Source organism: Nicotiana tabacum, chromosome 14 (genome assembly GCF_000715075.1).
Source record: "Nicotiana tabacum cultivar K326 chromosome 14, ASM71507v2, whole genome shotgun sequence".
Classification (NCBI taxonomy): domain Eukaryota; kingdom Viridiplantae; phylum Streptophyta; class Magnoliopsida; order Solanales; family Solanaceae; genus Nicotiana; species Nicotiana tabacum.
In genome coordinates, this window is record NC_134093.1 from 23,193,882 (window position 1) to 23,218,892 (window position 25,011).

At 33.9% G+C, this 25,011-nt stretch overlaps 1 protein-coding gene and 1 pseudogene across 2 annotated transcripts; both read right to left on the reverse strand.

Annotated features, from left to right (window-relative positions):
* Nucleotides 1–256: 256 nt before the first annotated feature.
* On the reverse strand, nucleotides 257–15,388 carry LOC107815013 (protein BLISTER). Of its 2 annotated transcripts, XM_075229411.1 has the most exons (14): nucleotides 14,988–15,374; nucleotides 12,814–13,366; nucleotides 12,619–12,714; nucleotides 11,909–12,432; nucleotides 9,872–9,991; nucleotides 7,246–7,311; nucleotides 5,529–5,639; nucleotides 4,356–4,432; nucleotides 3,598–3,665; nucleotides 2,370–2,483; nucleotides 2,089–2,261; nucleotides 1,889–1,957; nucleotides 1,387–1,542; nucleotides 257–937 (listed from the first exon to the last, which is right to left on the reverse strand). In XM_075229411.1, the coding sequence occupies exons 1-14, from the start codon at nucleotides 15,042–15,044 to the stop codon at nucleotides 857–859; spliced, it is 2,265 nt and encodes a 754-aa protein (XP_075085512.1). In that variant the 5' UTR covers nucleotides 15,045–15,374; the 3' UTR covers nucleotides 257–856. The 2 variants fall into 2 exon arrangements, with proteins under 2 accessions (XP_075085512.1, XP_016496005.1); XM_016640519.2 differs by having other exon boundaries at nucleotides 12,619–13,366; nucleotides 14,988–15,388.
* A 5,267-nt stretch (nucleotides 15,389–20,655) lies between these two features.
* LOC107815009 (glutathione transferase GST 23-like) lies at nucleotides 20,656–22,095 on the reverse strand (annotated as a pseudogene).
* Between the last annotated feature and the right edge of the window lie 2,916 nt (nucleotides 22,096–25,011).

Below are 25,011 nucleotides of genomic sequence, written 5' to 3' on the forward strand. Positions count from 1 at the left end.
TTTGTTCTTGGCAGAGTTACTCAATATTTATGCTCGAATAAAATAGGTTGAGGCACGTATAAACTAGCTCGAACACCATTATCATTAAAAAAATATTGTAAACCCATTTGTTGGACATGCATTGCACTTGGAAAGGAAGAACCAAAATCGCGATTCAACTGAGTTATAAATCGCTTGTCTAGAACAAAGAACACACAATATTATAATAAATTAAATGGAAAAACTAATGGAATTCTGGTTCCAGAGCAAGTACAAAGGACAGCCAAAAACATCTTTTTAATATATTGGGCTACTTAAAGCCCCAGTTTTCAGCAAATACAACATAAGGAAAATAATATTTATATAAAAAGAAATATCATTTCCAGAAAAGAGAAAAGTACATTTGAACCTTTTCTTCTCGTGATTGACAATTAAACACATCTTCTGGAAATACATCATGTAGAAGTCCCCAAATCTTTCTTCGTCTCTAATCTTCATTACAATGTTTGATAAACGAATCCTTGTATACAACGAAATCATGTTTATTGCCAAAACTGTCGAGAACTGGCTATCCCATCTTCCGATATGCCTCTTAGATACAATTGCCAAAACTGTCTAGAACAGGCTATCCCATCTTCCGATATGCCTCTTAGATACAATTGCCAAAACTGTCTAGAACTGGCTATCCCATCTTCTGATATGCCTCTTAGATACAATTTGCTTCTCTGGTGGAAAAAAAAAAATGGGGTGTGTGTCTAAACCATGGATAATGTACAAAATCTGGACTCCGTCTGGCTACCAAAAATACAGGCTGGAGAGGAGCAAAAGGCTAGCTTTTCACAAGAAAACACTCGTCATCATACTCGTGCCATGAAGATTAAAGAAGCTTGCTGGTTCGCCGTCTTGATGGCCCTCCAGGAAAAAGCTTCATGATCCATCCCAAGACCCGTTCCACCACCTGATCCAAACGACATGCAAAAAAAGAAACAAAAAAGAAGATAAAAAGGAAAAATTACAGCAACCACCAAACTAATCATACTGGATATTATCAGCTTGGCGATATGCACCAACATGCAAGATTAACAGCCTGATGCCAGATTGGATAATTTCCAGCAACTTGACTCCAAGAGAAAGAGTCAAGTTCAAACTCAAGTCTTTCTTAGCTTGCTATAATCAATGTAGTTTAGCATTTAACACAGATGAATTTTAAATAAGGAATCCTAGAGCATAGAGGCCTTATCATTTAAGTTCCCTTTACGAAGAAAGGTAACAGCAGAAGTGTAGAACTATTAAAATTGAAAGATGGAAAGGTAACAAAACATCTTTAGAAGGCTAGCGAAGCACATAAAAGCAGTAATTAGAAGTCATATCAGTAAAAGGCTTACAAAGCAACATATGTTAAGTTACCTCATCTCCTTCATCAGCATACGCCATATTGTCATGTACAGACACTGAATCTGGTTGCCTTGCTTGGCTGTTATCATTTGCCATGCTTTGAGCTGTTAAAAGCTCCAGTCTTTGAGTTTGAGCTTCAAGCTTTCGAGTTAAGTCCTTGTTTAACTCCTTGACACCCAAAAGGAACAGAAGGAAAATCCCCCAAGAATATTATAATGAGAGAAACAAAATTATTAGTATCCACCTTTAAACTAGCTATGAACCTCAAGAAGATTAATGCGGGACTTCTAACACAAACACTACATGAAGCTGGCCAGATATTAAAAAGAATGTCTGGGCATGTTGGAGAGGATGAGTTTTTAGAGATTAGTAGTCCATACATGACCAAAGAAATATGCATGTAGTTTACTCACAGATAACAAAGGGGAAAAAGAAAGGAATAAAAAATTTCAGGTAAAAAGAAAAGGAAAAAGCAGAGAATGAGATTGCCGTCTAGCACATCGGTTCAAATTACCTTCAATTTCGAGCTCTGAGAAGATTCGACTGACAGGGCTTTTGTCAATTCGTCTTTCTCCAAGGCTAACTGTAATCATTCCAAGTAGTGCAATTTTTAGTTATTTGATAGTCATGAACGCCTGATTTTATTTGGAGCAAAGAAGATAGGACTAAATTAGAGGGTGTAGAAAATGATCAGTCTCAAGGATATCATGCTACCTCAGAAATTAATGTATTAATGTTTTGGATCATCCTAATCTGATCTGCAGGAATGGCCAGTGACAAACTTTCAAGACTAAGCTGCCCAAAATCAGGCAGAGAAGAGAAGGCGGGGCCATCAGCACCAACCAAATTAGGGTCATTTATGGCACTACTTGCGATAGTATCTTCACCTGAATGGACACAATTTGAAATCTATGAATATATAAAAAGCAATTCAATGATAAAAAGTGGCCTTCAAATGATATGAGGCAGTAATTTGAGAAATTTGAAATACATACAGAGATCCTCTGTTGAAGTTGATACATCTATTTTTGCCGGCATACTCCTGCTAGGATCAACTGACTTGCCATTAGCAGAAGCTTTTAGGAATTTGGACTGCAAAAGCTTCTTTTCTGTTGGGAAGAAGAATCAGGAAACATAAAGGAATTAAGCATATGATGGAGAAAAGAGATTGCCTCACAACACTAAGCATATTAAAGAGAAATTAGGAAAAGGTAGGAAGGATATTGACAACCAAAGATCACTTCAAGAGTCACAAAAAAAATAGTTTAGAAATAATAACTTCTGCAGCATTTTGCCCTACTTGGAAGTGACAGAGCCATAAAGCTCCAAAATTTTGTAAGGTTCAAGTCTCAGATCGTTCATCAGAGAAATACAGCCATGAAATATTAAAGTTTGTTACAAAAGGGAGAAAAAAGGATGACAGATCAATCATTTCCTGTGGAAAGACACCATCTGGGTGCAAAAAGAATTCGAAGAAAAGACAAAATTAACCACAATGACGGAGCAGACGAATATTTTTAACTCCAGCATGATGAAATGATCTACAGATAAACGAAGTGCTCGCATCTTAATGGTCCTTCCCCTCAATGGCTTGAAGGAGCGAGGCTGCTATAACTTATCCAAAAAAGGGAGCCAGGGTACCATAAATAAACAAAATGAACAGTCAGAAGATACTGTTCATTGGTTTGAAGCAATAACAAAGTACTCGTTGTTGGTACTCGGAAGCTGCTCTTTGGAGTCCTATAGACTCTTTGGACGACTGCTTCCATGAGAATATGCATAATAAGTCCAGCCAATAAAATTATTTTTGGTACTTTATCTTAATCAAATGACCAGGCTGCAGACGTGTTGACCTATATTTCTCCCAAAACGCAACCAATGTTGGGATATTACAGCTAGAATATCACAAATAATTAAGAAATTCGGAACCATTTTGCCAACAGAATAGGCAGTATTACATACTTTTTTTTGTGGCTTATTGTGTACTTATTGAACTGAGTGTAATCTCTTTTTTTTTAATCGTTTTGAACAGAGTGTGATTAATGATTTTATTTGTGATAGTTGGATGTATTTATCGAACCTGGGATGTATATTTAAGAAAATTGAAGGCAGTGAAACTTGTCAAAATGACACAACATATGTGTCCCTGCAGACACACTGAATTCCAATAAAAAAAGCAAACTGCTTTTTCTGTACGCACAAGCAGATATAGCCATATCTTACCTTCTTTTAAAGCATCAATTGTTGATTGCAGATCTTGACGATCTTTTTCAAGGCTAGAAATTTTCTTCCTGCAGGAAGATAGAGAGTTAAGTGAGATCAATACACATCTCCATAGATATCTAAAGGTTAATGACAATGGGAAAAAGATTCAACTTTTTTATTCTGATATTCACTACCCACATTCACTTCAACGCTAAAACTTTTATGCCAATACAGATTAGTATGAGATCATATACATGCAGCTGCTCAATATGATTTCCAACTAGTTAATTTCAGAAGCCACGAATTTTTTAGAAGTATCATAAGTAAAAGCAATACATTCTGCCACCATTTGGCATATCTTTTTCATATTCATCAAACAATCAGTATTTCCATTACCAAGAAACAATTAAACCACAACTCAGCTCCCTCTTTTTTATTTTTTTGACAAGGTAAATAATTTTATTAAAAGAAGGGGAGAACCCCGTATACAAGTTGTATGCCAACAAAAGAGAACCTACACCAAAACATGGTTCTCAATGAAGAAAACCAGATTATCTATACAAATAGGGACCTCATAGGTACACCAAAAAGAAACCAGAGAAAAATTTTACAACTTTACAAAATGAAAAGATGCATGCCCACTCTAAAAGGGTGGGGAGTCTAAATGACAGGAGGGAGGAAAATGGAGAACAGAAGAAAATGACAACTATAACCAGAACAAAGTTATGTGGAAACATGACGGCCTTAATTAATTTACAGTCAAGCCTCGAACATACTTGAAAGAAGACAGTTCAGCTTGTGACTTCTCCAACTCTTTCTCCAGTTTAAGCTCATTAGATCTTAGACGAAGTGCCTACAAAATGTTGTAGACAAAAATATAAAGACCAGAAAAAATAATCTATCCCATAATTAAAAAAATTAAAAAAAGAACAAAAGTTACGGTCTCAGCCAATTGTCAATAACATTTTTTTACAAACAGAATGGGAGAAAATAAAAAGAAAGAACAGGCACAAAAGAGAGTTCATATTTAGTTGGCAAAGATTCTATATCCCCAGGAAAGAAACACGAAAAAGAAAAAGAGAGAAAAAAGCAACAGCATTCACTTACCTAAAAGGACGGGTAAAAAAGAATACACTGGTTGGACATCTCAATCACCCAAGACTAGCATTATTGATTTAAGTAACTATAAGTTAAGTTAACCGTTATCCTTAGACCATCAGAAAGCTGGAAGAAAAGACCGGATTTCCCTCTTAACTGCCATAGTATTATATGTGAGAAACATTAACAAGACATCATCTTGGAATACTTGGTAGAAGATAGTTTAAACAAATCAGTGAAATAACACAAACTGTTTTGCAGACATCTGGAGAAGCCAGTTTCAATTTTCTTTGCAGTTACTTAACAATCAATTTCTTTGACAAAGAATTATTTTTTCCATACAAAAATGTGAACTACAAGAATAGCATACGTTTGCAAGAAATGCTGTTACCATTTGAACTGAATAAGTATTAAGTGATTAAACACCTGATGTCTGATAAGGTAAAAATGCTCCAGACATTGTGCTCCACCTTAAACAGCTTAAGTTTTGTTTTACATTGAACAAACCCGACTTATAATTCAAAACAAAACAATTAGATAGTGAAACATAAAGTCTATAATTCCTTATTTCAAAGTCAATACAGTCAACTTATTTATACACCATGACTTTCACTAAATTATAATTAAAAATGAAATGACATTACACTAATTCAAGCTATGATGACGAAGTTAAACAAGTTTCAAATTTCAATGTGAAACCAGTAACAAAGAGGAAGTAGTGTTAAATCACTTTAAAGTCAATACATGCCTAACAAATTATATTGATATAGACATGCCTAACAAATTATATTGATATAGACACGCCTAACAAATTATTTGGGTCAACAGAAGGGAATACTGCAGTTAATTACCTTCTCTTCCAAGCCAATCACTTCGGACGCCAACAACTTGGCGCGTTCATCAGCAGCATTACATTCCAATTGTACATTTGTATATTCCATTTTCACGGCTTCAAGTTCACCCTAGTTACATTGAATTCAATAAAGAAAGCAAATCATATACCTCAAATTACAATAATACTGAAAGCTACTGACTCATCCAGCCATCTGATTACAAAAATTGATGGAAAGAAAAAAGAGCAAGTTTTCCATGTATAGATGGCACACAACTCATCTAAACAAAGACAATAAATGAAATTAGTACATCATATAGCTCCAGAAACCTTGGCCAGAAGATCCTAGATATATGTAACCAGAGTTTAGATGCTCAAGTACATTTTTTTGATAAGTAAGGTGATTAAATACATTCTTCAACAGGTTTTTACAGATACCTCAAAATGTATGCCTCTTGACAAAATTTAAATCTGGAGAACCATTCACAATCAGTTAGGGAATCCGTTACCATTTGCCAGACCAAATGTCAGACTATGAGATGGTAAACAAACTTAATGAAGCCAGATCAAAAAAAGTGCGGAACAAGGACTAAGGTTTGATCATGAAAGACAGAAATTTGAGTAAAGAAAAAAACAAATTGATAAATGCTCCCTCTGATTCATTTTAAAAGGTGGTCTTTAACTGCGCAAATAGTTTTAAAAAGAAAGAAAGACTTCCGGTACATATCAAAAGCACCCTCAAAACTTGTGGTCTTAAACATCACATAACATTTCTATGGTTATAAGAGCATGTCATACGGGTAAATTTGGAAGTTTAAAATTTAAAAGTTTCCAAATATAAAAAGGTGTCTTTCTTTTGGAACGGACTAATAAGGAAAAGTGTCATACAAAATGAAACAAAGGGAGTAATAGATACTAGTGTGACATACTTGAGAAGCAACCATGTTAAATTCTTCAACTACCAATCAACTCTCTTGATCATTTAATAAATCATTTGTACTCTAAAGAGTTAAAACCATATTACTATTGCACACTCCACAGAAAGGGAAAAAGAAGTAGGAAGCAAAGAAATGGAAGATTCGGATAACCAGTATATATTGCTTCACTTTCTAACTTTTACATAGAGCAAATCAAGTCTGTTAGAAGATAAAGAACGTCTTTAAACTAGTTCTCTTCCAATCTGTATAGTGCTGGATGCTAACTTTTAAGATGTCACATCAACAACCCCAAAACAAATTGATCAGTAACACTTCTTGATATATCAAAGGGAATAAAACACAACAACAACTACGCCTCAGCTACAAAACAAATTGGGGTCAGCTATATGAATCTCCATTTAGGCTCAACTCATGTCATCATCATTACCAAATAAAAATAAAAAGTGAATAAGTCAGATATACATAATAATAATAATAATAATAGTAGTAGTAGTAGTAGACACACGAGACTCAAAATTTCGTGCTAAATAGCGTGGAGGTTCGAGTCCTCTTCCCCTCGAATAGATTCTTTTTTTTTTCAAAAGGAATGTTGTTATGTTGTTTTCAAGGGTGCACTAATCATAATAATAATAAATATAATAAATAATAATCAAACAGAATAAAACAAACTTTAAAAGGTGCCTAGATTATAAATACAAGTCCTTATAAAAAATGATAATAAACGCAAGTCATCAATAACAACTTCCAGAAGTTCAACATTTCAAATATGTTGCGGAAACAGAACAAGATTGTACAGACCAGATGAACTTTAATCTCCTCCTGCAACTTCTCCATCTCAGCCTTTAGTTGGGCAACAAAACTTCCCTGCAAAAGAAAATACAGGTCATGTAGATTTATTGCAAAATGTAAAGGCACACACATCATTACCAAAAGTGTAAAGATTTTCAAGGAGAGGCCAGCCATATGAACTGGTCATGTAGATGTATTGCAAAATGATTTTAAAAAAAAAAAAAAAAAAGCACACATACGAACTAAAACTCAACCAAGAGAAAGGAGAATATAATTCATAAACTGATGTGGACTCAAAAAGTCCTTTTTCAAATTTTATGATCAGCACTTCTTAACAACCTTTAGCTTTGACAGGTGACTAATTAACTGTTCAGCTATGCTACACAAGTCCTTCAAAACCACCTGCCACACCATGTCTGATCCAGCAGGATTTGGGTGTGAGTGTGGGATACGCATAGGATTGGCACCATATTCTTATTCGTATTCTAGAATTTTAGGATTTAAATGATGATGAATCTAACTTCTAAATCCACACCCGTATTGGATATCTGTGCCCATCTCCATGTAACTTAGCTACTCAGATCAAAACCTAAACAGGGGCCAAGTGCCCGACTAGCGCATTGTTGTCTCTGAAGCTCTCTGACGAGAGCTTATTGCCCTGCAACTCCAGTTTTTTATTTTCATTCTCATAATTATTGCTAAATATACATATGTAGATAAACAAACACACACACCTAAGGCACACACTTGTTCTAGTTCTATGACTTTTCAATTAATACTGAGATATGTATACATCTACTAGCCATGTCTTGCCAACTGCACCTATATTTGTATCCTAGAGTTCAAGATTTAAATAATGATGAATCTGCACAGCGTATCGGATACCCGTACTCGTTCCATGTAACATAACTACTCAGATCAGAACCTACACAGGGGCCAAGTGCAGACTAGTGCATAGTTGTCTATGAAGCTCTATGTAGTTCATTCTCACACTGATGTAGCTTTCAAGGTAAGTTAGCTCTTCGATCATGCCTCCAAGAAGACATTTAGACACTGACCCAGAGCTAATCTTCACTAGCATATATTGCATAAAAGGTATTTTAACTATGAAGAAAATAAGTGGGTGTTTGGATAAGCTCTTAAGCTGGTGGAAACCATCTTATAAGCACTTTTGGCTTATCTAAGCATTTAGTAAACATGAAAAGTGCTTATAAGACAAGCATTTATAAGCAAAATAAACCAAAATCCATAAGTTGGTCACCTTCAAAAGTATCACTCCCTCCGTTTCAATTTATGTGACGTACTTTGACTCGGCACGGAGTTTAAGAGAAAAGAGAAGAAATTTGGAACTTGTGGTCTTAAGCTTAAAGGGTAAAAGCTTTGTGGGGCCATACATTTGTGTGACTATAAAGCTTCTCATTAAGAGTAAAATGGGTAAAATGTTTCCAAATATAGAAATGTGTTATTCTTTTTGGAATGAACTAACAAGGAAAATATGTCACATAAATTGAAAAAAGGTAGTACTTTTTCTGATAAAGCCCTTCAAAAGTATTATTTTATCCCCAACGCTTGATAGAACAAAACCCAAAACTCCCTCTCCAATCCATTTCCATTGTTGATCTTTTTCCATGTAATGATACTTTTACGTTTATATTTTTTGTAAATAGCTTTAAGAGCATTTCAATCATCTTAATAAAATAGTGCGAACTTTTTTACCGAACACATTAATTGCTTATTATTAACTTCAGCACTTCTATCCAACCATGTAATTACTTATTTATAGATTCAGGTTCACCACTTAAAAAGTGTTTTTCGGCACTTGATGCTCTTCAGCTACTTTTAATCAGCTACGCCAAACGTGCTCAAGTAAATAGCTTATAGAGTAGGTATGCCACTAGGACGTAACAATGAGAGTTGTCTTGGGATCCTATATTATTTATCCAGTCAAAATGTTATTATGAGATTAATGTTGGCAGCACGACCCACCAACAACAACAAAAGCCCCATTACTCTAGTTTACTTTGGTGCCTTTCTGCTTGCAACATTTTTTCCATGACTTTGTAGTCCATTTTAATTTATATTTCTCTATCAATATATGCCAGCAAGTTCTCATGTAATTTATATCTTAGACTAAAGGGACTCGATGAACACTTTTATGAACACTATAAAGACAGGATGTAACAATTTTGACTTAGTTATTCTATGTTAGTACCTAACACTGGTATAAGAAAACGACACTATTTCTTTGATAATGATTTTAGGATTTACATCAAAAACGCATGAAAAGAATAGTCGTACAATACTCATTACATACTTCTACCAGAAAACCATGAGGATGGCACGTAATCCTTTAGTAATGCATTAGGTTTGACAACAAAAATGTAGAATGTAGAAAATAATTAATGTACAAGTTACCATAAGAAAACAGCTGACACATAATAATGCTGACCAGTTGTATAAGGGAGAATCAGAACTTCTATTTTGCCAACAGTTAATCTGAAAGCTTCTCATTGGGTTTGGAAACAACATGGCCTATGTAACATATATTTTAAGCTTGCATATGCTTCCCTATGGAAAGCCTGCTAAGTTTTGACTTTTGACAGTTCTGAATAAATGCAGAAGTATGAAAGTATACCTGTTGGTTATAACTATCTGTCAGAGTTGAATTTTCAGCAGCTAGAGACTCTGCTAGAGCTCGTGAAGCCTCAAGAGCGCGTTGTAAGGAGAACTTCTCTTGTGTTAAATCTTCAATATGCTGTAGAAAATAAGCATAGAGCATGTTACTGTTTACCACTGCAGATCCTATACAAAATCCTATATCCGGACAAATATGGGTCACGCATGTCCCTGTCTTTTTCTTGCCATAGGCTGTCCCGCCCCTCAATAGAAACGGAAGATGCCAATTCTTGATTTTGGATATTATCTGAATGATGAAGTTCAAGTGTCCTTTAATTATTAGTATACACCAGAAATACCTATTCTATCTTTTTCTTTTAGCTCCATCAACCCTGGATATGTACAAATGCATGGCACCATTCTTTTATTGGAACAAGAAAAATAAACAAATGCATGAGACCTTCAAAAATCTTGACAGTATTATTTGAATGAAGCAACAAGGTGTGTGTTTATTACTCATATCCGTTCACTGCAGGAAAAAACTCTTTTAGCTTAATAAATGCACAGGACATTCTGTAGTTCACAATTAAAGAAAAGAAACATGATTGGGCATTGGGCAGTGTTCAGTTCGCATCAAATTACCTTTCAGCACATTCAACATACCTGACATTATTTCTCTTTTTCCAGCTTAAATTGTATATGCACATATGTAAATATGTATGTATGTGTGTGTGTGTGTGTGTATATATATTAATAAACGACAAAACCATAGGCTCCGGTTACAAAAGTCAGTAGATAATGGGGCATCGCTCCTTCAAGGCTTCAACCGTCTCCACATGAATACCAGACCTGGTTCCCCAGCAGGATTTGAACTTGCTACTCGCCTACCATATATATTACAAGGTGCAAATTAAATAAAGCTCTGGCTAATGAATCTCTTAAAGTGGATGGCATTATTTCCACATGTTAGACAGTGTGCACTATTTTAGAACCTTCACTAGCACCAGTGTTGTCAAAGGCGCGCTTAAGCCCTAAAGCGAGGCTCAGAACATGTTGAGCACTGCGCCTCGCTTTGCGGATGCTTCAGTGTTGCATCAAGGATCTAAGGCATACTTTCCTTGCCACTGAGTGTAATCCTGAAAATGCGACACTGAACAATTGATATTTCACTTTATCGTTATTTTTTCTTCAATTTTTTTTCCATATATTTGTTATTCTTGCTTATAATTGTTGGTCTTGGACTACATATACATATTTTTACTTCTTAATCCAGTTGCGCTTTTTTTCATTACAGCTCACGTTTTATTTGCGCTTTGCGCTTAAAGCCCCAACGGGCCTTAGAGCTTTTTTGCGCTTTTCGCCTTTGATAACACTGACCAGCACTTAATATCTTCTATTTGATAGAGATCATATGTTTATTACTCATTTACTCCAAAAGAAAACCTTGAGAATAAGGTATATTATTCTTCAGTTTTTCATAAATATAAATAAATAAATAAAAAGCACCAGACATCATTCTTTTTTCTTTCTTTTGTCAAAGTATTTTCACGCTACCTAATTGATCTAACATGCTCTTAGACAAAACACAACTCTATGTTAGCATGCCCTATATTAGCAGTTCATCTAAAATTGTACCAAGATCTGTTGTTATGAGTAGAGTTTCTACATCCTAGTTTACACCCATTGTGGCTAACAACTTGAATTTCATGAAATTGCTATTTTTGACAGCGGCCTGAAACAACGAAATAGTTAGTTTTCACAGTCAACTGAGTAGGAAACTCTAAATCTTGTGCCTATCAATTGCCCATTATTTGAACCAATTCATGGTACTTAGGAAATTTTGGTAGCTGAATATGCAATCTGCTTTATGAGAAGCATCACATTGTTGGTGACTGGACAGCATTTGTTTCCGGCCCAATGTTCTCACTAAAGTGGGCAATAAGAATATATGCCAACCCAAAAGCCAGGAAGTAAGGAGCAATTTGAGCTTCTGTAGGTAAATGGTATTCAACAATTGTAGACCTACTATGTAAAACAGGGAAAATTGTATAATAACCTGTTCTAAAGCAGCAAAATCTTCATTTTGCTTTTGTGAGTAAAATGAATGTCTACTGTCCATGTTTCCCACATCTTTCTCAACAGCATGCTTGTATGGATCCACCCCATTACCAGTAATTTTTGAAGGTTTTGTCAAGTTCTCAGAATTTGATGAACCCAGACTGTCCTTAGGGTGAACCAAGTCATACGTGTCTGTAGCGAATGATCCTATTGAGGGAAGGGATGCAGCAGAAACTTTTGAAATGTTGATGGAATCAAGGAAAGATGGAGATCTCCTCCCAGTTGCCCCAGTTGTGGGCGGAGACATCTGTGAGTAACTAGAAGAACTTCTAGCATCAAAACTAAAACCGTCATACTTGGAGTCCGACGCCCAAGGAGAAGTTTTAGTCAAGTCAATACCGGAGCTGCTTAACTGGCTGTATCCTTTATCAGGCACCACAAAATTACTAGATCCCACAGCAACATCATTTCGCCCAACTTCAGGATAAAATTTTGTGACACTGGTAGCACGAGGCATGTAATCTACCAAAAAAGGGGATATAGATATCAGATTGTGCACCATCAATGTGGCAAAGTAAATAGTGCACTACACTAATCGGTTCGCTGGGTCAAAGAAACCATAGAAGAATGGAGAAAAGGAGATAAAGAAATTATGGAAACAAAGGTCCTTCAGGTGCAGAACAGATACATTATAACCAAGAAAATTACCACCATATGAAGAGGAACTCATGCCACTAGTCCAGCGATCTGTATAACTTGGCTTGTCTTGATGAGAACCAAATGAATTTGAAGGTGAGACATTTTCTGGAAAAGCATGATAAGTACCATCATTAGTTACAGAATGATCCTTTGCATGATTCTCCTCTGATATGCTTTTACCCAGATCATCATAAGTGAACTGACTTGAAATTCTGTCATTATTGGGGGACGATGACGGAAAAATGGCTGTAGAGTGATTAGTCGTAAATCCGAATGGAAGACCTTCTAAGGCCCCATCATTCTCCCTCTTCTCAGTGGAGTCATAAGTATCACTAACTCTTTCAGAAACCTTAAGATTCTCATCACTTTTAGACCCTTTATCTTCTAAATGAGATAACGCTGAGATGGAAGAACCAAAATCATAACTGTTGGCACGAACAGCAGAAGTTAGAACAGCATCATCGTTGTACTTGTACAAACTAGCCGTAGCACCAGCATTAGCATCTTGGCGAAAAATTGAATCAGACTTCTGGGTAATATCAGGCTTCGCTAAATCATGCTTAGCATGTACTTCAGAAGGTTCTAGAACAGATCTGTCAACAGTATCAGATGTACCAGCTCCACTGGAGTCCTTAATTCTAGAGTGTTCATTTCCCGAAGATTGATTCTCTACGCCTCCATCAGAAGCAAGCTGTTGACTATTTGGAGTCGACTTTTTAGCCTTCTCTGCTGCTCTCTTCTTGCGAAACTCCTCTAGCTGCAAATGATACAGTTGCAAAAGTATCAGATAAATAAGAATTGCACCAAATTCTATAAAGACCAAAAGCAGGTGATGTTCAGAACATAGACAAGGCAATAGCAATTTAGTGAAGTCGAAACAATAGAAAAAAAGGGAGCAGCCAACAACCTCTTTTAATACGAAAGAAGATTAATCTAGATGTTGGTATGATGATAACCATAATTTTAGCAGGATGCCACAGCTTGTGGGACAACACCAACTCATATTTTTTTGCAGTTCTTGATGTCACAAGTATTTAAATTGTTAAACAACGGCAAAGTGTAGAACAGATTAACATTTTGAAAGATGGCGTCCGGAGCTTTTAAGGCGCGGTCTTTCAGAAGATATCTGCACCAATGTGCTTTCGAAAGACATCAGCACCAATGTCGTAGTATAGGACACCAAAACCTGGTTGCAGATGAGGAAGAGAACGTGTACCCCACCCAAAACCAGTCAGCCAACATATTAGAATCTTTGTACTGACGAAAGACAATTCTTTTACGAGTATACACCCTGTAACTACTGCCTTAATAGAAGATGTTCTGAAATCAATAGTACCAGTTATGCAGTATTGTCAGCTATAGGGATAAGCAAAAAAGAAAAAAAACAGCTATCTCAACACAGCTAATGTTCACTTCTACCTGAAAGATCAGATTGATCAGCGCTGATGCTTCACATTAGGCTCAAAGGTTTTCTATCATCTAAATCAATCCCTGGCCAGCTTTACCTGATTATATATTTCCGAGTATCAAATCTTTGTATAACAAAGTCTTTGAAAAAGTATCACCCATCAGATTCATTTCATGCTAGTTTCATTCAAGTATTGTGACATTATAAGATCTGCCCTTATAAAAGATGATCCTTTTTTTTTTTTGATAAGGAAAGAATGCCCTTAATCCTTATAGAAGATGATCTAGGCAATGATATCTTTCACTGCCAGCCTCACTCGAGTAGAACTGTCTATAACAGTTTGAAAATCTAGAATTTATCCAACCAACAAAAAGCACCTTCTCAAGCTACAACCTCAAATCTTAGTCTTGATGTGTTTTAACTTCATACATGATAATTGAAATTGCACCATTTTCACAAATCAAAAGCCATGTCGCAATCCTTGTTTATGGATGATAAAGGATAAATAGACAATGCACCTAAAATTTCCCGTTACAGTACGAGTTACGGGTTCAACTGAGCTTCTAAATATGTAATATTAAATTTCTAACTCAGTAACTCAAATGCTTAGTGGGTTCAATGACATCCCAAACTCATAAAGTTTAAATCCTGGATCTGACTCGGTGTGTCACGTTCTTGAAAAGGGAGTCCATAAACTTCAACTAGGTGATAACAATTCAAAGGTACTTATGATAATTCAAAATAAGAGATTTCTTTACCACACTCCAACTTGTAACCAATCAGAAGTAGAATATGATTCAATATAAACCTTCTCCACGCATAGAATTCAGCTCATTATTATTATCTACAAATTAAACATTAATTTGCAGACGATCAAGTAAATTAAGTAATCCTACAACCTTAAAAAGTAAATCCCTAAACCAAACCAAAGCATCTCTTTTCTAAGATTCAAAAAAAAAAACTCAAATACCTTCTTTTTCCCAGCTTGCAAATGCTCTTGCTTTTTTAGCACCTGAGCTGACGCCATTCAAAACCGCAGAAAAATCAAAACTTTCCTCTTAAATCCTCGTCCCAAAACCCTAATTAAAAAAATTAACTCCAGATTCTCTTATAACAAAACAGGTCAATCAAATCTACATTTCATTTCATATACAAGAAATAATTGTGAGTAATAACAACAAATTCAATTCTCAATTTCGGGGTAAATGGATAAAAATTCGAGTAGTTGAGGGGCCAAAATTTGGAATTTTGAAAATGATGAAGAAAAAAACCTAAATTTGATTCAGAATAAGGGCTCTGATGGGATCGAAGAAGAAGAAGAGAAAGTTAAAGAAAAAGAAAAGGCTCTTTTCAAATGTTTTTCTATTTTTTTCTTTTTCTGTAGATTTGCAGCTCTTAAATTTCTGTTATTTTGCTTTTTTAGTGTTTCTTTTGTTTTTTTTTTGTTATGACGTTAATTATTTGTTTTACCCACCAGCAGTTACAGATATGACGTTGCAGCAAGGTTTTATAGTCGGACACGTGTACTTTTGATGGCACGTGACACACCTGCAACAATGATTAAGTCAATAAAAAATGAATAAATTTTCTTAATTTTGTTGAACTTTTTAATTTAGAAAATGACATTACAGCTCTTAGGTTTTAAGTTTTAGATAGACCTTATGAAAAATAATTTATGACTTGTTGTACCTTTTCAAAAAAATTATTATCGGAATATGATACAAGTCCAAATTCAGTAAAATGTATATTTAATAGTTCATATATTAGAATCTAATTAGTTTGGAAATGAATAATAGCTGTTATTATTTTGTCCAAAATTGGTAACTTTTCGTAGTAACTGTGGGTGCAAAAATGATGTTAGATGAAAGATTATGGTAATAACGCAACAATATATTGATTTGGTGCTCAATTACATTAATAGTAATATATTCTAGTCAATCTTGCTAGACGTAATGATAAAATTACTATATTAGGGAAACCCAATTATTGTAGCTCGGATAAAAAGGCAGAAAAGTAATTCCATTGTAAAATTTAATCACAAAATAAAGTAAAATGAATATAAAAGTCGTCGTTACTGGATTACTTCATAATATGTGGCCAATGTAAATTTTTATTTTTACTGAGAGGTTTAAAGCTCGACATATGAACACAACTTTGATCAGCACTTGTAACTCTTTTCAGTATCACTTTGGTGTAACGCCTTTACACACTCAAATGCCATTATTCACGCTTCTTTCTTAAGTAGTAACTGAAACGATCTATCGAAGAATTAACTTAAGTAGTAGGCACCCAATCGTTATATATATAATTTATGTATAATATATGTAGAATTATATATTATTAGTGTAAAATATATACATACCGACTAGAAAAAGTGAACAGTTAATTCATCAGGCTATTTATGTAAAGATCCCGAAAGTATTGCAATTGGTCAGATGGACCCAATTATGTTACTGATGGGCTATGTTGCATCTATATGGGGGCTTTTGCAATATACCCGATTTTGGGATCACAATTGAACATATACCCACTTTGCAAAAAAGTTTGCAAATATACCCACTTTACGATCAACTTCAGACTTATCGGGTCTGAAGTTTAAAAAAATCAGTCTGAAATGAAAAAATTGCACTTCAGATGCACTTAAGGCCAAAAAGTCTGAAGTGCAACAAACGTTTTCATTCACTTAAGGCCAATAAGTTTGAAGTGAAAATTTGCGCTTCAGATGCACTTAAGGCCAAATAGGTCTAAATTGTGACCAATGATTTCGTGCACTTAAGGCCAGTAAGTCTGAAGTGAAAATTGCACTTCAGATGCACTTAAGACCAAAAGGTCTGAAGTGCAACAAACGTTTTGCTACATTTAAGGCCAATAAGTCTGAAGTAAAAAATTGCAATTCAGATGCACTTAAGGCCAAAAGGTCTGAAGTGCAATAAACGTTTTGCTACATTTAAGGCCAATAAGTTTGAAGTAAAAAATTGCAATTCAGATGCACTTAAGACCAAAAGGTCTGAAGTGCAACCAATGTTAAGTGCAAATTGCCCAGAAACAGAAATTTATTCTTTGAATTGTAACAATCAAATATACGATTTAATACCTAAATCTAGTCCAAATGAGCTAAAATTTGAAACATAACCTCCAAATATCATCGGGAACGAACCCCAGTCATCAATTTGTCAAAACAACAATAAATTTAATGAACCAATTTTGCAATTACGAAAAAGAAGAAGAAGAAACCCTAAGCAATAGTAAAAAATAAAACGTCATAACAGCTCACAACTGTAAATCATCATAAACTACCTTAAAATATGTTCACAAACATCATATAAAATCTCTGTCACCCGAAGAAGAAGAATAAGAAGAAGACGACAAAGGAGGAGGAGAAAGGGGCTTGAAGTTGTTTAAAAAATGGATACAAGTTAAAACTTTTTAAAAAAATGGATATAAGTTAAATGGGAGCGGCCAAATAAGGCGCCCATGCAATTTTTTTTGATCTTAATGGAGAAAAGAATTGCACCACATAACCTTTTTTGAGGCTACACTCCTTCAAATTTGCCTCTTTTATTTATTTTTACAAATATAGCCTCTCACTGTAGCTTAGATTCTCTTTTTCTTTGAACACCACAAATAAACTAGTCGTGTCTTCTGGGAACAACCATTATTGTGAAAGCTTTTTTTCTTCTAACAAATGAGTAAGATCCCTTAAACGCTCAACATATATAAATGCGGAGCCAGAATTTTAACCTTAAGGTTCTGAATTTTAAAACACGATTTTAAGTGTAAATGATTGAGTTCTAAATTTAATAATTTTACATATTTAATAAAATTCTCAACACGAAATACACTATTGGGCAAAAACTATTGGGTTCGACCGAATCCATAGCTCGGCTTCTGCCTCCGCCCCTAAACATATCCCTTTCACCTGAATCGTCTTATCATATCTAAAATGACCTCGACCTATTTCAATATTCCAACTAGGGGTATACAAATGAAACCGATAAACCGCACCAACCCGATAATCCGAGTCAAACCGAAAAAAATCCTAATGGTTTGGTTTGATTGGTTTGGTGTTGAAAAAAAATGACGATATTTGGTTTGGTTTGGTTTTAACTAAAAAAAGTCAAACCGAAACCAAACCAACCCGACATTATATGTATAGAAATTTTAAATATATTTAATACATGAAAATATTTATTGTAGTGTAGTTTATAAATATTTCTTAAGTTTTTTAATAATTTTATCTTTTAACGTATTATTTCAAGCTTGGACTTATAATTTTTGGATGCTCCAAAAAGTTTTATAGTTCATAAATGTTAGTAACTCAAATAAATCCTAAACCAAAATCAAATCAATACTAATGATAATAAAAGTCATTCAATTCAATTGTACTGTGAATGAAAATAGTGTTGGATATCTATTTTTTAATTTTTCCGTGGTTTAGATAAAATGCATAACTTATTTTTCTTTTAGTGTTTATTCATGTAAATAATATGAGTTATACTTATTTTAGCAACTTATTGGTAATTTTAAATTATGTTTGTTTTCATTATGGCTTATTAAATTTTTTGGTAATTTTAAATTATGTTTGTTTTCATTATGGCTTATTAAATTTTTTCATCTTTATTGTTGAATATTTTAGTACAATGCCATGAATCATCTCATATTTATGTTATTTTATTAAAAAAATACCTTATATAGTTCTGTCTTACTAGGATTAAAGAAATATTTGGAGCACAAATTCTATATTTTGTGTTATGAAGACTTTATGAAAAAAAACCCTGAAACAACCCGAAAATCCCGAGAAAAATCGAGATTTAAAAACCCGACTTCTATTAGCTTGGTTTGGTTTTTAGATTTAATAACCCGATATAATTGGTTTGGTTCAGAGGCGGATCCAAGATTTAAATTTTATGGGTTCAACCATTAAGGTTTTTAGCATTACATCATTATATTTTTAAAGTTATGAGTTCATATTTACTATTTATTGTAATTTTAATAAATTTTTACACATAAATTTATACTCCGCAATAAAAGTACTGGGTTCAGTTGAACCCGGTGCTAGAGGACTGGATCCGCCCCTGATTTGGTTTGATAATTAGAAAATTCGAACCAACCCGACCTATATACACCCCTAATTCCAACTATCATTTTCGGAATGCAAAAATACATGAAAAAATATATAAGAAACAAGATACTCATTACTGAAGTGATCGATGAAAATACATCAGACCTTAGTCATCACCACTTAGTTATCAAATCTGTATATGGCACAAAAAAGATGTCATATGATAAATAAATCCCATCTTCCCTGGCACTGTAGTCACACTCCGATATTATTTGTGAAGCTTTATTTCTGCAAGAATATCCTTTAAACACATCAATAGATACATTCTTTGAACCCCACCAAAAGTGACAAAAATACAAAGTTCTTCCAAAAATATTTCTTTTGAATGTAAAGCTGAATGTATCTTGCATTTGAAGTGTGTGAAATCCAAAATCATCATCTTTTGATGCACAATGAATTACCAAAGGAGGGCCACTGGGTAAGGAATTTGTAATATTAACTACACTTTTTGGTAAGCCCCAAGAAGATTTATTATTTGTTGGGAGGTTATAGGCATTTAAGCTTGGTATAATGTAAAATGACAAGATAATGGAGAATAAAATAACACTAATGACTGAGGAAAAACTCATATTGAAAGGATAAAGTTTGGTGATTGGAATGACAATTGATCTAATTTTATACTAAGGGAAAAGAGGGTAAGACAGTAATTTAAATAATTCAACAGTCAATACAAAGATCTTTTATGAAAGTTTAACTCATGAAATTTCCATTTAAAAGAAGTTTTAAAAAATGAATTTATTATAGCATGTTGATACGAGGATTGGAAATTTATTAATCAGTTCATTTTTGAAGTATAGATTTCTTACCTAAATTGCAGAGAGATTAACAACCCAAGTGTTAAAATTATTGAATATTTTTTTAGAGATTGAAGTTTGATATCATGGCACCATATTTGAAGTTAAATTTATTCTCTGCATCGTTGTAAGCTAAATTTTTATTTTTATATAGGAAAAATGAATTCATATTTTAAATATAGGAAACTTATTAAATTCATTGTGTGAATACATGAAAATGGAAAATTCCTGGTCGCTTATAAGAGAAGAGCTATTTATGAAATTCTTATGATTAAACAAGTATAACTCATTACTACGTCTTTTGCCGAAAAAATCAAGTTATATAACACTGAAAAGTGTTCAAATTAGTAATTACCCTTATACATTACCAAAAAAAAATAAAAAAAATAAAAAAAAATAGAATTAGTTACGAATTTCGTCGCTAAATCACTCGCACCTAACACTTTTTTTAAAAATTATCGATCACTAATCCGTCGCTAAATATAATTAGCGACGGATTTTTCTGTTTAGCTACATAATTTGTTCGTCGCTACTTCATGTAGTGATTGGTATAGTTAACATGTTATAAATTACAATATACAAATTATTTTCAAGTTATCGGATTTTGACATGCAATAAGTAATTACCTAGTATAATAAATTAACTCAACTTGATAACAGAATTTAAACTCATAAAAAAAAATTGAAACTATTACAAGAAGAAAAAACTTACACACACATATATTAATTAATTAATTTTTTATTTATTTTGTTCAACAAACTCAAGATGCTAGCAACATGTCTCTTGTAAGTTTAAAAGGAAAATATAATTTTTGGTGATTAGGAAAACTCTCTTTTATCACAAGTACTTCTTTGAACTTTTTCATCCATTTTTGTAAATTAGGGAATGAGTTTTCTTCAAGCAGTTTGACACCTCCGACTTCTTCTATGATTTTTAGCCAATGAGAAATCCATCCAAAGATTATGTCAACTATTCCAATTTTTCCTCCACTGAAAAATAGTTTCTGATTTCTAAAACCATGTTCTTCAATTGTTTTCAACATTTCTAAGCTGGACTTTACTGCCCTTTCTTGTTCTTCCCCTGTGGCTCTAAAAATAATCCAAAGAGATACACTCTGCAAAATATTTTCAAATATACTATCAAGGTCAGAGGTAATAGTTATGAATGAAAATATTAGGTGTGAAATTTTTTTTTTTTTTTTTTTTTTGGACGTAACAATTTTTAGACATCGTTTTTGTTCATTTTTTCTTAACTTTTAGGAGGAGAGTGATCCTGTGAATATAGAGAAGTGAAGGAAAAGGAGACTACTAAAGGTGAAGGAAATGAAGACTATTCATATCGGTAGAATTACGTGCAATAAGCTTTTAACTAAAAGTCAATCTTATAAAAAAATTCTACATCAGTGTATAAACCTTATATGAATTTAAATAAATTGATAGTAAAAAATTACATTCAAAGATAAACTCATTGGAAATCGACGAGAAAAGGATAAAAAATACCCTTATACTACACAAATATTATAATTTTACTATATGTTATACTTTAGGATGATTTATATAATTATCGTTAGCAAATTATTTCATATATATTTGTCCTCAACTCTAACCAGCTCCAACCTGAAGCATAACAAATGATAATTTTAACATATAGTGCCGTTAATCCTAATAGAGCTGCGAAGCGTAAAATTTGAACTATATATACTCAAAAGTAAAAATGTAAAATTGAATATCTTTCTCAAAGTATTTTGGAGAAAATACATGCCGATTTGCTAACGGCAAGAATAACGAATAGCCCCAAAGTTATAATATGGAAGAATAAAATTAAAACATGAGTGCAAATAATGTTACCTTTTCTTCGAAATAATTAACCCAAAATCGAGCCACAGCTTTTTCATAAGGATCACTTGGGAACAATGGATACTGATTCGGCCATTTTTCTTCAAGATATTCAAGGATGACCATAGATTCACAGATTGGTTTTCCAACATGAACAAGAACTGGGATTTTTTTGTGAAGAGGATTATATTTCAGAAGCAAATCACTTTTATTTGCCAAATCTTCTTCTATATATTCATATGATAAGCCCTTTAATTTAAGAGCCCATATTATTCTTAAAGAATAAGGACTAGGCCATGCACCATATAGCTACAAATCTTGATCCATTTTTTGGTCTCTAAGTTTCTGAATTTTCTTTGTCATTTTAAAAGAAAATATTGAGAGTTTATACTTGGTCAACAAGCAAAGGGTTTTGAATTTTCATTAATAAAGTTTAGAATATAGCACCTTTGGTTAGACTAATTAATTAATTAACTAATTAAGATTAGTTCAAATTATAATGTATTAGTTATCTTTATGAATTTTTATCAACTTAGTCAAAGATGCATGACATATGACTTAGTAGGCGTTTGGACAAAAAAGATTGTAATTTTTTGGGGAAAAAAATAGTATTTGGAGTTAAGTTGAAAAAATGGTATTTGAAATTTGAAATTATGGTTGGACATGCATTTTACTTGAAAAAATATTGCAGTTTTGTGAGTGGGGACAAACGGGTCCTAACCCATTTATGCTTTATTCAAAATTTCCTTCTTATTATATACTTTATATTTTTACTTCTGACTTTCTTTTCTCAAATTCTTTTTCCTTTTCTTTTCTTTTGGGTAGGTAGGTAGCTAGTTGTGTTGATTACTTATATTTTCTAGTCCTGGGATTAAACTTTGACTAGTTACTTTTATTGCAAAAGCTGGCCTACTTCTAATGGGATTATACAATCAAATAATGGTGCATATACATACATTAGGGAGGAAATTATAAGAACATTGGATATGATTAAAATTAAGGAGGTCATATTGTAGGGGGCAATTGTGAGAAATCAAAGTTACGGTACAAATTGAAAAATGATGTACATATTAGGGATGCAAAATGCAAAAAACTGTCAAAATCTCCCATCACATTACCTTTTTCATTTTCAAGTGAAATTAAGCAAAAGAAGATTTTGGCTAACTATATATTCTTAATTTGTCTTAAAACTTATAAATATTGAGGTCTTTTTACTCATTAAATCCGAATGCCCTCTTTTAAGTTCTACATTGAATTTTGTAATTGTACAAGGGAGAAATTTTTCTTAAAAAGAAGATAAAGCAATCCTTTTCTTGATGTGAAACGATATACGATAAATAGATGCTCCACATGCAATGTCCGATAGTGGTGTTGAAGTAGTAAATCGACACCATAGCGTATAATGGTTTATAATTTTGGACCTAACGAGTCAACCTAGTTGAGTAAGGTGGCTATTGAGCTCAAGCCTCTTTTATTGGTTGGGCATTTGAGCGCATCTTTCTCGTATCGGTATTTGATATAAGGGGCAAGAAGCAAAGGCATAGAATAAACACTCAAGAATATGATGAAAAATTGTATCTATATTGAATGCCAAGCTTAGTTTAAATACAAGTCTTCCTAAGAGTACTCCTTGAATTAGGAGACTTATTCAAATCAAAATACTATCAAGAGCTAACTAACTTTTTTTTTATTTTTAAAATCCCTCCCAATTAGGAGGATCTATAGTGTTTTCACACTTTCCCTCCAGCGTGACTCGAACCCAGGACCTAACGGCCGTGGGTGGAGGTGTTTTACCAACTGAGCAAGCCTCACTTATCAAGAGCTAACTAACTGAATGATAAATATGAACTAAAGGATAGCTCTAAATCTATACCTAATCTAGGATAAGCATAAATGCTAAGAACTAATCCAAAGGGATAAACAACTGGTAACAACTGTTGTTCCAATACGCCTCCCTCAAGTTAGGCGATATGTAACTAAGCCTAACTTGAACAGATTTCGGTCAAAGGTTGGTTTGGCAAGTGGCTTGGTGAGCGTATCAGCTAGTTGGTCAGCAGAATGAACATGAACAACTTGAACCCCCTTCTGTTGAACATGGTTGCGCATAAAGTGAAAGTCCACCTCAACATGCTTCATGCGACTATGAAGGCCCAGATTCTCGCTAAGATAAGTGACACCAATGTTGTCACAGTAGATTGTGGGAGTATCTCTGACAAGAAGCTTCATCTCAAGCAATAGGTTTCTCACCCATAACAGCTCAGCAAGAGCATTGGCAACAACTCTATATTCAGCTTCAGTTGATGAGCGAGCTACAATTTTCTGCTTTTTTGAAGACCAACTGATAGGGTTTCAATCAAGAAACATAATATAGACAGATGTGAAGGATCTATTAGTGAGATTTCCAGCCTAGTCAGCATCATAATACATGTGCATATTAAAATCAAAGTTTTGGGACACACGGAGGCCAAACTGGATTGTACCACAAAGATACTTGAGAACACGTTTCACAACTTTTCAATGTAGGTCCGATGGCGATTGTATAAACTGGGACAGTTTATTGACCACATAGGAAATGTCCGGCCTTGTAAAAGACAGATATTGAAGTTTGCCTAGGACTCGACGATAGCGAGTTGCATCTGTAAGGTCAGCCCCATCATTGAGTTTGAGTAACTCAGAGTTACTCATTGGTGTTTTAGTACTTTTGCAATCCGACATCAATTCAGCACTTAAAATTTCATTGACATAATTTGCTTGAGAGAGAATAATGTCATCTGAACTTTGAATCACCTCAACACCAAGAAAGTAATGAAGGTTTCCCAAATCTTTAATCGAGAAGCGATAGGCAAGGGAAGATATAACCTCATTCACAGTGATATGATTGCTGCCGGTGATGATGATGTTGTCAACATATACCAGAATGAACATGAAACCAGCGTTGTTGATCCTAACAAATAGAGAGTTGTTAGATTCAGTCTTGAAAAATCCCATGTAGAGAAGATGATCTTTGAGTGCATTGTACCAAGCCCGAGGTGCTTGCTTCAGGCCATAAATTGCCTTGCGCAACTTACATATATGAGTCGGGTTGTTGGCATAAGTAACCCCCAGATGTTGCTTCATGTAGACCTCCTCTTCAAGACCACCTTGAAGAAATGCATTGTTGACGTCGAGCTGACGAAGGGGCCAATAAAATCAGAGATCAACAACAAGAATAATTCGGATAGTGGTGAGTTTGACTACCGGACT